Here is a 17,669-nt window from a genome sequence, read left to right as displayed (position 1 = left end):
CAGACATTAACTGCAAGCATTGCAGTATTTGTAGGCAAGTATAAAACTTTCTGACGTGATGTAGGACTAGACAGTCTTGCAGAATTCCCAGATATTATGGTAAAATAATGACCCTCAGCCAGGTTCTTGATCTTGTCACTGTGTTAAGACAACTTGACTGTGATAGCAAAATGTTTAGTATTAATCAGGCTTTTTATTGTTATTTTGGTAGGTTGTTAACTTAGCCAGAAATCTGATATATTTTGGTTTCTACAACTTCTGTGACCTCCTCAGACTAACCAAAATCCTCCTTGCTATATTAGACTGTGTGCACATCACTACCATCTTCCCTATTACCAAGATGGCAAAAGGCGAGGAAAGTAAAGGTAAGGCTGGAAGGTGTAGGACAGAAAGTTCTTGGGTGGTTCTAGTTCATCTCAAAGTATCAGTGTGGGGTGGAACAATGAAGTCACACAACATCCTGAGCTGGAAGGGACCCACAGGATCACCCAGTGCAGCTCCTGACCGTGCACAGACACCCCAACAGCCCCACCCTGGGCATCCCTGGCAGCGCTGTCCCAACGCTCCTGGAGCTCTGGCAGCCTCGGGCCGTGCCCATTCCCTGGGGAGCCTGGGCAGTGCCCAGCACCCTCTGGGGGGAGAGCCTTTCCCTGATCTCAGCCTGAGCCTGCCCTGACCCAGCTCCAGCTGCTCTGTGGGTGCTGTCCCTGCTCACAGAGAGCAGAGATCAAAGCTGCCCCTCGGGAGGAGCTGCAGCCCCTGGGGAGGTCCAACCTCAGTCTCCTCTGCCCCATCTGAACAGACCAAGTGATCTCAGCTGCTCCTCATATCACTTCTCCTCTAGCCCCTTCTCCATCTTTGTAGCCTCCTTTGGGTGCTCACTAACATCTTTAGATCTTTCTTAGATTTTGGCCACCACAACTGCCTCCAGGACTGGCGGTGAGGCCGCCCCAGTGTGGAGCAGAGTGGGGCAGTTCCCTCCCTCTTTCCCTCCCTGGCCAGTGATGCAGTGCTTGGAAATCTCCTTTCTGTCCATGGCCTGGTTGTAAAGCTGAGTAGTGCCTGTGATGGGAGAGGGCAGGGGGCTTCTCCAAGTACTGCAGTGCTTCTGTTGGCTGCCCCTGTCCCCAGGGTGTGGATGTGTAGTGTTGAGACAGTTTCTCTCTGTAGGATGTGGCCAGCCCGTGCCCTGTTAACTCAGTCCCATTCCAGCACCCTAACCCTGGCTGTTTCCTCTCTGAAGGGAGCAATGTGATGAGGTCAATCCACGGCGTGGGGGAGCTGATGACCCAGGTGGTGCTCAGGGGCGGGGGGTTCCTGCCCATGACGCCGCTGGCAGCTGCCCCCGAGGGGAACGTCAAGCAGAGCGAGCCGGAGAAGGAGGACATCCTGGTCATGGACACCAAGCTCAAGATCATCGAGATACTCCAGGTACCAGCAGTGCAGATTGATGCAGCATTTTGTGCTGTCTCCAAGCATTAATTGTGTCCTGCTGCCTTTTCATGTGTTTCTCACTCTCAAACTGGGAAAGCATTGCAAGGGTGACCTTGTCAGGCACTTGATTCCCAACTTGTTCGTGACAATATCGTGCCACTACTGAAAGAATTTACCAGAAAAGAGCTTGCAGGAGACATTTGCATATTTAGCAGTGATTTGTGAGTATCTGACTTGAAGCAGAGCTGTCCTTTCCCCCACTATTGTCTTACTAGGCTCTGTGAGTCTGCAGGGCCATCTGAAGTGCCCCAAGGAATGAGGAGATCTCAAGACTCCTCTTTGCAGAGCCATCAGCCTGACATGTATTTTCAGTGTGCACAGCCAGCCTCTCTCTCTTCCATCCCTGTCTGGTTTTCTCACTTGCTCACCCCAAAGTCTTTGGGACACACACGTTTTTTCCTAATTATTGACTCAGAATTATTATGCTGAAATGCGTCTTCCCCCTCTGGGTGTAGGAGTCCTTCTTCTGCTCAGTAGCTTCACCAGCGAGGTCCTGGGGGTCAGAATGCTGCCAGAGCCTGGTGGGCGAAGGCAGGAGAGCAGCAGGAGAGCCATGGTGTTCCTTCCCTGTGCCCCATGGGAGGCTGTGCCCTTCCCTCGGCAGCAGATGCAGCACAGGGGAGGCTCCATTCCTTCCTTGCACCATTGCTAATTTTAGTTCAAGCCAGAGCTTCTCTCATGGCCTGGCATGTGCAGGGGGATATTTCAGTGTGCCAGGATTCCCTGTTACCAGGGGCTATTCAAACTGGCATTAAGCATTTTCCCTGAAAGCTGCAAAGTGTTCTTGGCATTGTAGCTCCTTACGAGGAAGACCATGGAGAAGGTGGTCTCTGCTAGGCTGGAGGTTTCCCTGGCAGCAGCTGGTCCAGCCCAGCTGAGGTGGTAACTTGCATGGCACAGCCTGGCTCCTGGCAGCTCGTGTCCTGCTCCTGTGTCCCCATGCCATGGGAGAACAGAAGCACGTGCTCAGGAGGGAGCTGGAAATGCTGCTTTCCCTTCCTGGGGGATGGGGTGAGGATGCCAGCATCACACAGTAATGAGGCACCAAAACTCTGCCAACATTTTTTGCTTGTAAGTATTTATTATGTATGGTGTATCATGCTCGTTGAAATCCCTGGAAAATATTACTGAATTCTGGGGATTCTTAAGGCAACATTTGTGTATCTTAGAAAGATGGAATCCCAGAATGGTTTGGATTGGAAAGGACCTTAAAGCCCACCCAGTGCCACCCCTGCCATGGCAGGGACACCTCCCACTGTCCCAGGCTGCTCCAAGCCCCAATGTCCAACCTGGCCTTGGGCACTGCCAGGGATCCAGGGGCAGCCCCAGCTGCTCTGGGCACCCTGTGCCAGGGCCTGGCACCCTGGGTAACTTTTCCAAGTTAAATCCACGTCTCTACTCAGTTGATGCTGCACGTTGGTAGCTCTGCTTTGTGTGAGGTGTAGATGTGCTGGAAATACACAAATTATTTCAACATTTTTCCTACTTCTGTGTCATCAGTTTATTCTGAACGTGCGGTTGGACTACAGGATCTCCTGCCTGCTTTGTATATTTAAACACGAATTTGATGAAAGCAATGCCCAGATGTCTGAATCCCCCACTGGAAGCAGTAGTCAAGAAATGCCAGCTAATGTACCAGGTGGGTTATTTTGCAAGGAAGGAGGTTGTGTGGCTTGGGGAAGACTCTGGAATCTTCAAGGGGCTAATGGGATGATTGTTTCAGGTCCCAGCTTGCCATTTGAAATGTTTTTAGGCCAGAAAAATGTCTTTAATGCCCCTCTCTGACCTCATGTGTTTGTCTTGTTTATTTTCCCAGGAGCCCTGGACTTTGAACATATTGAAGAACAAGCTGAGGGGATCTTTGGTGGAAGGAAAGTATCTCTTCACAGGTGCTAATCGAGGGGGAGTCCCCAGGCTGGAGGGCTCCCAAGGAGTGGGGTCTCCAGTTCAAAGTGAGGTGGGGACTGGGAAAAGCTTGGAAACAGCTGCTACAGTTACCCAGGCTTCATTTTTCTAAAATGGCTTTGATGCAGCTCAAAGTAGTGTCCATTTGGATCAAAAACCACAGACAAGGTCCTTCAGCCAGAAGGATCATCAGGGGAGGGCCCTGTGGTGTGGGTGAAAGCCAAGGTGCAGGTTTAGTGCATCTCAGCTCAATGCTGCAATAAAACCTCAGTACAATTTCCCTCCTTATTTAAAAGTAAGAAAAAAGGTTTTCTGCCACTGCCAAGTGGACTCAGAACCTGCTGGGGCACTCAGTCTAATGTGCTGGTTAACTCCTGCTGTGTTTCCAGTGAGGAGAACACCCCTCTGGATTTGGATGATCACGGGGGCAGGACTTTTCTCCGGGTTCTGCTGCATTTAACGATGCACGATTACCCTCCCCTGGTGTCTGGGGCACTGCAGCTGCTCTTCAGGCACTTCAGCCAGAGACAAGAAGTCCTTCAGGCTTTCAAGCAGGTATGTGTGTGTTTGGAGAGAGTTATTCCTCATCTGAATGTATTTATGGCAGCTGAGCCCAGCCCTGTGTGCAACTTAATGTCTTGCCTCTCTGTAAGGTTCAACTGCTTGTTACCAGCCAAGATGTTGACAACTACAAGCAGATCAAACAAGATTTGGACCAGCTGAGGTCAATAGTAGAGAAATCTGAGCTCTGGGTGTACAAAGGCCAAGGTCCTGATGAGGCCATGGACAGTGTGCCAGGTGAAAACGAGCACAAGAAGAAAGAGGTAATTGGGTTGTGTTTGTGTGAATTTGGGTGGGTGTTTGGAGGGTGTAGCTGCTTTCAGAACTGTGACAAGGCCCATCTTCCCAGCACACTGCTTAGGTGAGGTTCTCTCTACTGCATTCAGGTTGAGGCAGGAATTAGAGGAGAACTTGAGCCAGCTGATGCCCAGTAGCAGCCACTGAGGTGTCGCCTTTAGGGTCTAACAGGCTGGTTTGGGTTTGCTCTGGCTCCCCATCTGTGTCCTTTCAGTACTGACCGATGGCATGGGATTTGTGCAGACAAAAGTACCTCAAGTAAGGTAAGGGCAGAGCTGTGAACTGCTCAGGTGATGCATTTTGAGTCATGGCACTGGATTAAATGACAGCAGAGAACTGTGCTTTATCTGTACCTGGTAACATAGGATTTCCACAACATGCACATCTGGCTTAGAACTCCTTGAGCATCTTCACTTCCATATAATTTGCAGTCAAATAGGAAAGACTGGATGAGGGGATGCAAGAAGCAGCCCCTGCTTTAGCAGCATTTATTGTCGGAAGTAAATACAAGTAATGTACTTGTTGCTTTTCTTGTACACACTGCTGTAAGGAATCTCTTGGTTTTTGTGCAGTGACAGTTTAATAACAACAGAGAGGGAGAGAAAGTAAGGGGTTTTTTTGAGGGGAGACTTGATTAGAGACAGAATGTGACAGGCAAAGGACAGGAGGTTGCTGTCTCTGAAATCATCCCACCCTCACCTTATTTTGTGTTCTAGAGGTCAATGTGACTTGACAGGATAATTGTATGTATTTTTCTGAGGCTGTCAGAGAGCTGGAGGATGACAATCCTTCCCAGGAGGAGAGCGGGCGCTATCCTAGAACGGTAATTTTAGCCTTCATGTAGACAGTAGTATAAGCTACTAATAAATTGTCTGATTTTATCCTCAGGAAGGTCACAGCAAGTCTCAAAAGCCTGAAAGTACTAGCAGCTACAACTACCGGGTAGTAAAAGAGGTAAAACTTTGCTTCTTGATAGTTCACTGGAAGTGTAAATGAGTAACAGAGCTCTGGAGAGCTGCAGTCAGAGGGAGGCACCCAGGAAAGTCTGAGTCACTCTGCCATTGTGGAAACTATTTGCTGAGTAATAACAAATCCCAACTTGAATGAGAAGCCAGGACAGAATAAGCACAACGTGTGTATTTTCCTTAGGAATGGATTAGTGAGAAATGTGACTTTGCTGCTGTTTCAATGGTAACACAATGTTTTTATTGTTAAGGACTGCAAAGGCAGTAAGCAAGGGGAGAAGCCATTTAATTTGCCCTGTCCTGAGTACCTTGCACTCAAACCCACTGTGTTGTTGAAATTTAACGTAGAAAATACCAGATCAAGAACATGCTGTGGTGCTGGTGTGGTGTGAGCTGGAGGTGTGTCTGTGGCTTTGCTGTGGAGCCTGATGTTGGGTTCACTTGACATGGCTGAGTTCTGCAGGAGCGTAGAATCTCAGAATTGTAGAGTATCCTGAGGTGGAAGGGACCCACAAGGATCATCCAAGTCCAGCAGCCCTAGTCAGATGCCACGGATGGAGCCTGGGCCACTGGAGGTGCTGCCTGGAGCCGCTCTGCTCTGTGCAGATGAGTTGGTCCCTGGTGCTGCTCTGGGACCTGGCGTTCTCTGGAAGAAAAGCCAGAGTTGGGGCTCTAAGGCCAGTCTCTCCTGCAGATCCTGCTGCGGCTCAGCAAGCTCTGCGTGCAGGAGGGGGCCTCGGTGAGGAAGAGCAGGAAGCAGCAGCAGCGACTCCTGAGGAACATGGGAGCCCACGCCGTGGTGCTGGAGCTGCTGCAGATCCCTTACGAGAAGGTGAGGCTTTGGGTTGAGTTGACAGGCTTTTCATACCTCTTCTGAATCTTCCTGAACCTCTTCCCTGTACACTGGATGCACAGAGGCCAGTTTGTGTAGCCTCACAGTCTGTAAAATAGCCACACTCAGAAATAATGAGCTCAGACAAACTCTGTTTATTTGAAGTCTTTGAATATCCAGGTCTGTACTATTGCCTGAAGAAATATTCGTGCATCATAGTTGAGAATTAAGGCTCAACTCTGAGCTTTTCATGGGTGGCAGGTGCTGCCTTGAGGTTAAGCAAGGTGGAAGAAAGCCCCTTGTCACTGCTGTGAGGCAGCTGTGTGACCATCCTGGGACCACCGAGGGAAGAGAGGGGGCCTGGTCTCCTGGGGATTTATCAGCAGTAGATACAGACCCTCCCTCCAGTTGGTAGAGCCCTAAACTCCCCCTGAGAAGTGAATAAATACCAACTGGCTCTCCAGCTGAGGTCTACTGCTCCTAATTAGCCGTATCAGTGCCAACACTTGCCAGCTGTGCAGGTTGGAGCCCACTGGGCCTGGGTTGTGCCTGGTGAGCCTCCAGAGCACCAGGTTGTGCTGACACAGCACACCCCGAGGCCATCAGGTTGGCTGCTCATTAGTCACAGGTGACAGGTATTTATCAGTGCAGAGCTGAGGCACCTCTTCACATTTTCCTGGTCACTCTGCTGTCCTCTGTTCCAAACTCGACAGGTTTCTGAGGACCAGTAATTCTACACAGTAGCTTTGATTAATGTTAATTCTTGTGGTTTCTTGCGTCACATTTTGCTAAAAAATCAGCAGCAAAAACACCCTTCAGCACCTTCTCATCACCTTTCTGTCCCCTGCGTGTGAATGTGCATTGGACAGGCCGTGTGGAAGGGGTTTCACCCTTGGAAATACGTGAAATTCCTTAAAAATAAAAACAGACAGTAATTTTCCAAAGTGCAGCTTCTGCCATCAGCGGGTTGGGAATCCACACTGACGTCAGAGGAAGGGCACCAGTTCCTCAGCAGTGCTGGGAAGGCTGCAAGGAGTGTGGAGGTTCCAGTAAACACAGATTGGGCTGAGCTGGTGCAACAGCAACTTTCCATCGCTGCCTTGCCATGAGCTTTCCCAGTCCGTGGCTGCCGGAAGGCGCTGCAGTGGAACGTGGCAGCTTTCCTGGGTAGCCCCGAGGTGATGATATGTGGTTTGGCCAGCGGGCTGGGATGTTCAGAAGTGTAGAAGTGACTAAAGCACGTTGCTGGCGGGCCTGGCTGTGGAATAGGCACTTTTAGAGAATAAACTACTGTAATTTCTATTACGGGCTTTATTTTTGACGCTCTTTGGAAGCGTGGAGCTGGCCCAGCTCATCCCAAACGTTGTGAACTGGGTGGAGGTTTATTTTCTTTCGGGGTGTGAGGGACGTGACAGTTCCCTTGCTGGAGCTGTGGCTCGTCCTGTGCTCACCTCAGCGTGAACCTTTGGATTCCTTTTAACCCCCTCTTCTTTGTCGTGCAATCCCAGGCCGAAGACACGAGGATGCAGGAGATAATGAAGCTTGCACATGAGTTTCTGCAGAACTTCTGTGCTGGGAACCAACAGAACCAGGCCTTGCTGCACAAGCACATAAACCTGTTCCTTAACCCAGGGGTAAGAATAACCTCAGGCCATGATTTATTTTTTCATTCTAGCAAGAGAAGGGACTGGATTGTCCTTGGTGAGGCCTCTGGGGCTGTTCTGTTGCAAGATTGGTTGAAGAGGTCACATTTTGTTTTCATTCTAAAGCCTCAAAAGTTGGCGAGATGTTTGTTTAGGGCTGTTCCAGTGTAGAAAGTTCAAGAGGCTGAAGTGGAGTGAAAAATAGGCTGAGCTAGGAGCAGTGGTGTTGAAAGCTGAGGTCCTCAGCGAAGTTCCCTCCAGCCCTGCGCCTGCAGGAGTGTTGGCTTTACCCTGACCTCAGCGGGGATGTGGTGGGTTGTCGATTTTCTGATTTTTCCCTTCCTTTCATCCCCTCTGTCAGATCCTGGAAGCAGTGACAATGCAGCACATTTTCATGAACAACTTCCAGCTCTGCAGCGAGATCAACGAGCGCGTGGTGCAGCACTTCGTCCATTGCATCGAGACGCACGGCAGGAACGTTCAGTACATCAAGTTCCTGCAGACCATCGTCAAGGCAGAGGGGAAATTCATTAAGAAATGCCAAGATATGGTAATGGCTGAGGTGAGAGCTGCAGAGATTTGCAGGGTCTGAACAGAAGTTTGCACATAGCAGTTGGTGAACATGACAAATTGATCCTCTCGCTTCGGGGACTGCCAAGAAGCTGACAGCTCTCACCGTGCAAAAAGAGCATTGCAGCTCCCAGGAAGCTCAGGCTTTTTGTGACCAAAAGCTCTCTGAGCTCTTGACTCACAGGTGTAACGAGGGGTTGGTTATTAATGGCAGGAGTTACTTCCCAGGCCTGTACGCAGCAGCGTGTAGGTGGGGTTATGAAGCAAGGGGGCCTTTCTCTAGAAAAATTGGCTTGAAGAGAAGTCGTTTAATGTGAAGATCACTAAAACAAAAGGAGAATTTCACCATGATAGCATTTTGATGGGATTTTTTTTAATGAAATCATAGAACCACCATAGAATCACCTCCCACTGTCCCAGGCTGCTCCAAGCCCTGTCCAGCCTGGCCTTGGGCACTTGCAGGGATGGGGCAGCCCCAGCTTCTCTGGGCACCCAGTCCAGGCCCTCACCACCCATATTTTTCCTGCTATCTGAACCTACTCTCAATTTGAAGCCATTCTCCCTTGTCCTGTCTCTACAAGCCCTTGCAGATAGTCCTAGCAAGATGTGCTTATCCAGCTGTTCAGGTGCTGAAGGGGGAAAAGATGAGGATTGGCTTTAGGTGTGTGGGTGATGGGAAATTGGGGTGTTGGGATAAAAGGGAGAGGTAAGAAGGGTGAATGAATGCCTTTAAGTGGGACATTGGATGGGATCTGTTTGGCCGATTTGCACATCTGATGGGATGTTTTGGCCTCCTCAGCAGGGGGAGCCCCAGGATCAGATTTGTCAAATCTGGCTTTTGAGCGTCAGTCCTGATAGATGGACCGAAAATCTTCCGTATTTTGTTGTTCAGCTCAAAGCCAGCTCCATGAGCTTCTCAACACGTATTTGAGTGTGAGATGCTCAGCAAGGGGCTTCCCCGGGGTCAGCAGCTGCCCTGGGGGTTTTCTTCTGCATTTTATCCTGCTGTTTTTCCTAAACCCTGCAGGAGGACAGCCCTGGCTCCCTCCAACTGTGTGTTCAGCAGTGCCCAGTCTGGACCAGGGCTCTGTTTGCTCGATCTCCTTCCCTTCCTGGAGTTCCAGGAGGTCTGAGCTGCTCTGAAATCGTGTCCAGTCAGGTGTCAAATGTGAGGCTGATGGAAATCTTCAGTGTGTGACTTAACATGTCGCTCCCTGGCCTTGGAAAACAGCTGGTGCTTGTTGGGAAGGGCGGAAGGAGTGAGCCCTGCAGTCCTCCCATCCACTGTGCCCCGGGCAGCTCTCCACCAGCACAGGGCTGGCCACAGCTGCGTTAGAAAGTCACCCGAGGTGACATACGTGAAATGGAAAGGCACAATGGAAAGCCACAAACTTCCTGGCACAGCTTCTGGCTAAGCAGGCAGCTGGACTGGCTTTGAACTTCTTCAGCAGTTCAGAAGTGGTCAGTTAATTCTCCAGGAGGAAATGTCCTGTGTCTGTGAGGGCAACCCAGGAGCAGTGCCCAGCTGCCCTGAGGGGCTGAGGAGCAGCAGTGGGGCTGTGCAGAGGGACAGCCCCCAAAGAGGGGGACGCTGTGGGGGGACCCCAGGCTTTGCTCTGCTGATGGAATGTTTTCCTTGCCCTGTAGCTGGTGAACGCAGGGGAAGATGTGCTGGTGTTCTACAATGACAGAGCCTCCTTCCAGACCCTGGTGCAGATGATGAGGTCGGAGAGGGACCGGATGGACGAGAACAGCCCCCTGATGTACCACATCCACTTGGTAGAGCTGCTGGCCGTGTGCACAGAGGGCAAAAACGTCTACACAGAAATCAAGTGCAACTCCCTCCTCCCTCTGGATGACATTGTTAGGGTGGTGACCCACGAGGATTGCATTCCTGAGGTGAGGGCTGGTGGGAGAACTGGGCTGTTCCTATTTGAAATGTGCTGGGTTTGGGTGAGAGAGGATTGATATTGCTGAGTCTGGCCTGGGAAGGGGGGTGGTGCAGGTGGGCAGTGAGCTGGGAAACTGGAGGAGTCCTTCTCTGCTGCTGCTGCTGGCACCCCCAGTCAACCCGGACAGTCAAGTTAAATCCTTTTATACTTACCCCTTACCCTGAAAGTGGGAATGTGATGCTGTACTCGGTTATTTTATAGGGTTCTTGAGGCAGAGAGGTTTATGGATGTGCTGCTAACCTTGAACAGATGGTTCTGCAGAACTGGAAATTATTATTATGCTGACGTTTTGTCTGCAGTAATCCTGGTGGTTTTTTATTGGATGGTGTCTTGCTATTCATGGCATTAAATTTCATCAGTGTTTAAGTAAAAGGAAGAAGTAGAATTCCAAATTATTTATGTAGCAGTTTTAATGTGACTTTGTTTGTTCATGCCACCATTCAGGTTTTTATTCTTTATTAATTATTTTTTCCTCTTTTAGGTCAAAATAGCATACATCAACTTCTTGAATCACTGCTATGTGGACACAGAAGTAGAAATGAAAGAGATTTACACCAGTAATCACATGTGGAAGCTGTTTGAGAACTTCCTGGTTGACATCTGTCGGGTAATGTATCTGCATCAAGGAACTGAATTCAGAAAGCTTAAAAACCTCTTTAATCCAGAACAGTAAGGATAAGACATGCCAGTGCATCAAGGCAATAAGTACCCTGACTACTCTGTTCCTGCAAATATGTGCCTCCTTTTCCTTATGCCTGTGGATTTCATTAGTCATATTCCATGGAACACATTAATATTTTCCTTTTTAAAAGAAAAAAAACAAGCCCAAACCAAAGCTCAGTGAAGCTCCACACCCTGCTCCTTTGTCCAGTGCCTTTTCTGTCCTGCCACCTGGCCTGCTTTTTCTGGCCAGGATCACTGAGCTCCTTCCTGAGCAGCACTCAGCGTTTTTTGGCAGGTCAGGACAGATTGTTTTCCAGGCTTGCCGTTTATTTGGCCATATGGCTTTTTGCCTGGGATTCCAAGTATTTCCCCATACGAAAGCATTACACCTCAGTCCTTCCTATCCTCCTCTTGCTTTCCTCCAAGACACTGTGGTTTTTTCCCCTCCCCCCAGCCGTGCTCTGTGCCAGCACATCAAACCAGGAACAGCTCTGGCTTTGCTCTGGCACGTGCTGGAAATGCAGAGCCCCAGTGCCATCGGTGTCATTGAAGTGCTGGGACCAGGACAAGGTGAAATGAGGAGCTCCAGCCTCACTCAGCTGCCTTGGTGAGCTGCTCCTGACCCTGCTCTGGTTTGTGCTGCAGGCCTGCAACAACACCAGCGACAGGAAGCACGCGGACTCCATCCTGGAGAAGTACGTGACCGAGATCGTCATGAGCATCGTCACCACCTTCTTCAGCTCGCCCTTCTCTGACCAGAGCACCACCCTGCAGGTGGGGACATGCACAGACACACAGCAGGGAAAGCACTGCCAAGGCAGTTGTGTTCATTCTGCTTCGGTGCCATCTACCAGTGCCAAGGAAACCCACCTTGTAATGGGGGAGCAAATACGTCGCTGCTCTTGGTGACCAGAGCAGTCTTTCTGCTGTAGAAATGGAAAGATTTGTAGATCACAGTACAAATGTTCTTCTAGAAAAGCTCAGGTGTCACATTAATTCATCAGTGGATTCAACTCTGCGCTACCACCAAGGTCTTTTGGAGAAGAGTTCTTGTGTGTCATAGAATCCCAGAATGGTTTGGATTGGATGGGACCTTAAAGCCCATCTCATCCAACCCCGTGCCATGGGCATCACAGAGGGAGCAAGGGTGATTGATTAATGAAAGCATATTTTATAGAAAGATTCTGGTTTCCCTTTAAAAAAAAGAAAGGATCCAGAACAAAAATCCAGAAGCTCTCATGCGTCTCACTGAGCAGGTTTTTGCCTTGTTCAAAAGTTGGGGAAATGTGAAGGAGGAGCTTGGAACACTTGTGAAGGGGAGAAGGCAGAGATGTGTACAGCAGAACAGCAGTGTCAGGATGCACCCTAATATCTGTGTTTGCACAGAGATAACACAGTTCTTTATTAATAAGTAACTTCTGGGAGGGTGTGGTGGAGCAGTCAGGTGCCTGGCAGCTCTGGCAGGAGGTTGAGACGGGCAGTTGTTGAAACTTCATGCAACCTGGTGGTGCCAAAGGCAGATGTTTGCTGTGCAATCTCCAGGTCTCAAAGCTCATCCAGTCCTACCCCTGTCTCTGACCTCACATGAGTCTGAGCAGTGCAGCAGCTGATTTGCTCCTCAGGTGACTTCAGTTGCTATTGCTCATCACCTTCTGTGCTCATCAAAGAAGTGAGAAATGGAGACTGTGGCCTTGTCCCCAGGGCTCTGCCTTCCCCTCTGTGCCATGTACCTGGGCTGCCTCGCTCAGGGTTGTCATCTCTGAGATGCAGCATTTGAGCACACATCTTGCCATCCTATTTTAGCCATCTGTTAATGTTATATCAGCAGTTTTTCTTTAGTTTCTCAATCTCCCCCTCTGTCTAGCAGGATGAAGTCACTTGGTTCACCTCTTTTCCCATCTCAGTTGATAGATCTGCCTTGTCCTAGATTCATCTTTACATCTCCAAGTTAAAAGCAGTTTCTCTCCCTTTTCCTGCCTGTCAATACTCTTGTCTATACCCAGGGATTCTCCCCCTGAGGAGCACAGCCTGTGGGACCCCCTGCCTGGTGTCCATCCCTGCTCCAGGTGGGATTTCTTCCCCCCTGAGGTGCTGCAGGTGGGCTGATGTCTGTAGGTGAGGGATGTGGCTGCTCTGCTCTGGGTTCAGTCCCTCCCTGCCCTTCCTGCTGCACCTCCTGCTCCCGTCCCTTCCCCTGCCAGCCTCCTCTTGCCTCCTGCTCCTTCATGTCAGGGCTTGTGTGACTGAAACTGTTCCTGCCCTGAGTCAGGCCCAGCCTTGTTGGTTCAGGGAACACCTTGTCCATCTATCATGTGGCTCAGATCGTATAAAATTAGGAGGACACGAATCTCTTGGCAAAGGACAGCTGCCTGCAGCTCCTCTTTAACAAACATTGTTCAGCCTGTTTGCCTCCCAAGGCTGCTGCTGCCCAGGGTTTCCCTTCCCAAGTGCAGTTGGAGACACGAGAGACATGGAGTAAATTTCCTATTTGATTTATTGACCTTGTTTAAGCAAGTGAAACATCTTAAAGGCTTTTTAAGACCAAAAAAAAAATCTTTAGACATGAACCGAAAGGAATGTGTGGGTGGTTTAAATCCAAACATGCAGGTATTTTCAGGGCCCTGGGTGAATGCTGCTGTTTGCCATGGTTTTGGTGTTTGTCTTACTTCCAGAAAGGATAATGGCTATTTGCCCCCTAGCAGTTCTGGGGGCTTGCATTTTGGTTCTCCTCTTGTGCATTTTATTTAATTGATATAATAGATTTAATTAGCTAATAGGTTTGGCTTTTTACTCTAACTACACTCTTTTCTTGCAAACAGGCTTTACTGTTGGCCAGCATAAATGAGGTATTCTTTCCCTGGTTCCTAAGTCCTGTGGTGTTTGCACTGTGGTGTAGTTCCCTTAGCTGATAGAAGCATTCCATAGCTCATGGGCACAGGGACATGGGGTGTTCCCTCTCAGTCTGAAATATTTAAAATACTCTTTCCTCTACAGGTAAAATACTTTGTTCGGCTAAGTAATCACTGTACAGAGCCAAATGGAGTTTTGGTCACTATTGTTGGGCAGCTGCAAAGGTGAAGGAACTCATGGACATGGGTGTGTTGGAGCAGCTCACCTGTCTGTAGTGGAAGATCACCTTGTGAAATTCAGGGGTGAAAACCACACCTGGGTTTTGGCTGATCTGTAGCAGCTGCAGTGTTTGCCACCAGCCACTGCCTGTGTTCCAAATAACACACAGCTGGTTTCTCAGTGAATTAGATACCAGCTAATAATGCTTGGAATTATGAGTTTTCAACTCTGGAGCTGTGCTGTCACACAGCCAAGTCCCATTTACCTGTGGCCTCTTGAGTCAGCTGCTGGTCAACACTAAAAGAGGAATCTGTGTGCCAGGGTTGCTGATAGCTCTGATTAAACAGATGAAGGTGACTGCTTATTTCCTTTGCTTAGTCAAGCCTCAATTACCACAGCTTTCTGCTGTAGAAGCTCCTGTTTCATGTTTCCCTTCCAGCGCTGGTTCCCACCCTTCCCATCCAGTTGCTGATCCTGTGGTAGATAGCCCAGCTACCACAGGGAGTTGCCCAACAAGTGCTGCAGACCAGTTAGAAGTGACTGGAGAGTGCTGCTGAGCTGGGGCTGGGGTTAGCTCAGAGTGAGGGCTGTGACTGTGCTGTGCTTGCGTTGCAGACTCGGCAGCCCGTGTTCGTGCAGCTGCTGCAGGGGGTGTTCAGGGTGTACCACTGCACCTGGCTCATGCCCAGCCAGAAGGCCTCTGTGGAGAGCTGCATCCGGGTGCTCTCAGACGTAGGTAAGGAGTGGGTGTGAGCAGAGCTGCCTGCTCAGACATGGCCATCCAGGACTTGCTGCTTGTGTGTCATCCTGCCACAGGGACGGTGCGGTTTGCGTCCTGCAGGTGCCACTTGGGGATTACTCATAATCCAGGCTCAGTACAAAGCCAGGGTTGTGCTGATGGATCATCATGGTTGAGCAGTGGGTGTTGTCACTGTCACCTGAAGTGCTTTCTCTCTGCAGTCTCCCTGTAGTCCTCCCGCAGGTGATCTGCAGCAGGAAGATATTTTTCATGGAAGCATTGAGGTTGGAAAAGCCCTCCAGGATCATCGAGTCCTGGCTGTGCCCAATCCCCACCTTGTCCCCAGCCCAGAGCACTGAGTGCCACATCCAGGCTTTCCATGGACACCTCCAGGGGTGGGGACTCCACCACCTCCCTGGGCCGTTCCAATGCCTGACCACCCGTTCCATGAAGAAACTCCTGATGTCCAACCTGACCCTCCCCTGGTGCATCTGGGAGTCCCACTCCTGCCCATAAATTTGCTCCACCTTCAGTGTCTGCAAGAGTAGCTTGCACTGGATGTGGGGTCAGGTTCTGGTTTTGTGTCCAATTGTGCCAGCACGAGTTGTTGGGGGTGTGTGTTTAGGGACAGATTCCTACTCCCACACTTTAAAAACAGTGACAGCTCTGAGGTGTGGAAGCCTCTAAACATAGTCCTGCCCAGGCCTGACCCTGCATGGGGACTGAGCACTGCCCTGTTTAGAATACACTCAGAGAGTTATGGAATGGTTAAGGTTGGAAAAGATCTCTTAAGGTCATCAAGTCCAACCATCAGCCCAGCACCACCACCGTGGTCACCAGTAAACCATGTCCTCAAGTGCCACAGCCACAGGATTTTTTTTGACCACCTGCCTGGGCAGCCCCTTCTAATGCTTTACAACCCTTTCTGTGAAAAAAAAAATTCCTAATGTCTAATCTAAACTTTCCCTGGTGCAGCTAGAGGCTGTTTCCTCTCATGCTGTGAAGGAGAGTTTGTAGAAGGAAGGAATTACATAGACCTTTGTCTTGTTTTTTTGTGTTGGTTCATGAGCTCTGGGCTCAATTCCCGCTGATTTTGCTTGTTGCAGCAAAAAGCCGAGCGATTGCAATTCCCGTGGACTTGGACAGTCAGGTGAACAACCTGTTCCTGAAATCCCACAACATCGTGCAGAAGACTGCCATGAACTGGCGGATGACTGCGCGGAACGCCGCCCGCAGGGACTCGGTGCTCGCCGCCTCCAGGGACTACAGGAACATCATCGAGAGGTTACAGGTGACTGCACAGCTCCCACGTCTCACCTGACCAAACCCTGAGGTCTTTTAACTTATTCAGGCAGGACAGACCTGGTTGTCCTGACCCTCTGCTGCCGTTTGTAAAATTACTTCACCTATAGATGTGTGTGTTGTTCATGTTAGTTTAAACCTGGCTGTGGTTGTTTCCTAGGACATAGTGTCAGCCTTGGAGGATCGCCTGCGCCCTCTGGTCCAGGCAGAGCTGTCAGTGCTGGTGGATGTGCTCCACAGGCCTGAGCTGCTCTTTCCAGAGAACACGGATGCCAGGAGGAAATGTGAAAGTGGAGGTTTCATTTGCAAGTAAGTTGTCTTAGAAGTCGGGCTTGTTTTGCTTTTTCCCAATCTTCCCATGCCCTGTGGAATGGAACCCTCCTGCTGAGCTTGGTAAATACTTGATATCCTCTAAGATACCTGTAAAAATCAGTATTTTGTGATATGGTCAAGGCAATTTCTCCTTGGGGGGGGGGGGGGGGGGAACCTGCTTGTGGGAATGGGGAAAGACTGGTTGATATGTTCTCCCAGCTAATGCTTAAAAATCCGTTTGCTGGAGGATATAAATGTCCTGAGCAGTTGTACAAAAGAATTAAGTTTTGAGCTGATCCCAGTTATTGATACCTGCCTTCAGCCCAGTCATGTTTGTGAGGGTGAACACATCAGGATCAGTTGTTGTCACGGGCATCAGCACAGTTAGAGAGGAGGAAGGGGAAAGATTACAGGGTCATGTAGGAGGGCAATTCAAAGCAGATCCAGCTTCTCCCATCACCTCCTGGAGGGGTGGGCTCTATACAGAGGTTATGGAAGCTGGGCACTGAGGTAGTCCCAAGAGCTGGGTGGGATGGATTTCAGGTTGCACCATCTGGGACTCTCAGTGTGGTTTTTAAGTGGAATAGATTTCTTACTGTTAAGTGGTCATTCTGGGGGACCATCAGGTCCTGGATCCCACTGATTCCTTGCTGCCTGCAGCCAGAGGGAGTTTTTGGCTCTTTTCCTGCCCAGGGACTGCAGGTTCCTCCACAGCTTCCCCTGGTAGCTGTCGGTTGTTGCTCTGGAGAGAACGCTCCAAAATGGTTGTGTAAGAGTGTGATGATAAAGCTTGTTTGCAGCATAAACCAATGAAGATAACCACATGTATCTTAGCCCATTTTTAGAATATTTGCACTAACCTGATTGATGGCTTTTTTCAGGTTAATTAAGCACACAAAACAGCTGCTGGAGGAGAATGAGGAGAAACTGTGCATTAAGGTATTACAGACGCTCAGGGAAATGATGACCAAAGATAGAGGCTATGGAGAAAAGGTAAGGTACAGTCCATCATCCTGTTAAACACTGTCTTTATTCAGTAAAGGAAAATAAAACTCCTGCTTTTTCAAGGTGTTTTGTATGTGTAAGCACTTCTAGGCTGGAACTGGAACAAAACATTTTTAGTCAACTAATACCTTTGAAATCATATTTGAAGTTAAGCTTATTTCTGTTGCTTTTCTACTTGAGACTGGCAAGTTTAAGTCTAATCCCTGCAGCTGCTGGCACTCAAAAATATCAATTTGTTACCTTTTTATGAAGGCTATAACCTCTTTATCTGCTTCCTGGGTCTAGGTGACTCTTCACCAGGTCATGTAACCTTGCAACAAGAGGGTGTTTTGTAGTTAATTGGAATTTGTGTACAACTGA

The 17,669-nt window shown here is 49.4% G+C and overlaps 1 protein-coding gene across 11 annotated transcripts in view; it reads left to right on the top strand.

Moving 5' to 3' along the window:
- ITPR1 (inositol 1,4,5-trisphosphate receptor type 1) overlaps positions 1-17,669 on the top strand; it is a 161,208-nt gene that overhangs the window by 69,586 nt on the left and 73,953 nt on the right. For 5 of the 11 annotated variants that reach the window (XM_048315664.1, XM_048315665.1, XM_048315667.1 and 2 more), the window contains 18 exons: positions 212-365; positions 1,244-1,431; positions 2,995-3,133; positions 3,311-3,365; positions 3,789-3,954; positions 4,053-4,223; positions 5,146-5,211; positions 5,917-6,054; positions 7,563-7,688; positions 8,059-8,259; positions 9,915-10,166; positions 10,701-10,826; positions 11,528-11,656; positions 13,702-13,728; positions 14,567-14,687; positions 15,797-15,981; positions 16,153-16,301; positions 17,186-17,297. In XM_048315664.1, the coding sequence (XP_048171621.1) occupies positions 212-365; positions 1,244-1,431; positions 2,995-3,133; positions 3,311-3,365; positions 3,789-3,954; positions 4,053-4,223; positions 5,146-5,211; positions 5,917-6,054; positions 7,563-7,688; positions 8,059-8,259; positions 9,915-10,166; positions 10,701-10,826; positions 11,528-11,656; positions 13,702-13,728; positions 14,567-14,687; positions 15,797-15,981; positions 16,153-16,301; positions 17,186-17,297 (2,505 nt within the window). The remainder of the gene's footprint in view (positions 1-211; positions 366-1,243; positions 1,432-2,994; positions 3,134-3,310; positions 3,366-3,788; positions 3,955-4,052; positions 4,224-5,145; positions 5,212-5,916; positions 6,055-7,562; positions 7,689-8,058; positions 8,260-9,914; positions 10,167-10,700; positions 10,827-11,527; positions 11,657-13,701; positions 13,729-14,566; positions 14,688-15,796; positions 15,982-16,152; positions 16,302-17,185; positions 17,298-17,669) is intronic. The other 6 variants (XM_048315670.1, XM_048315669.1, XM_048315663.1 and 3 more) reach the window with 2 other exon arrangements.

This window comes from Corvus hawaiiensis, chromosome 11, assembly GCF_020740725.1.
Source record: "Corvus hawaiiensis isolate bCorHaw1 chromosome 11, bCorHaw1.pri.cur, whole genome shotgun sequence".
NCBI lineage: Eukaryota > Metazoa > Chordata > Aves > Passeriformes > Corvidae > Corvus > Corvus hawaiiensis.
The sequence above is the reverse complement of the archived record's forward strand: the minus strand, read 5'-3'. Positions and strand labels throughout refer to the sequence as shown.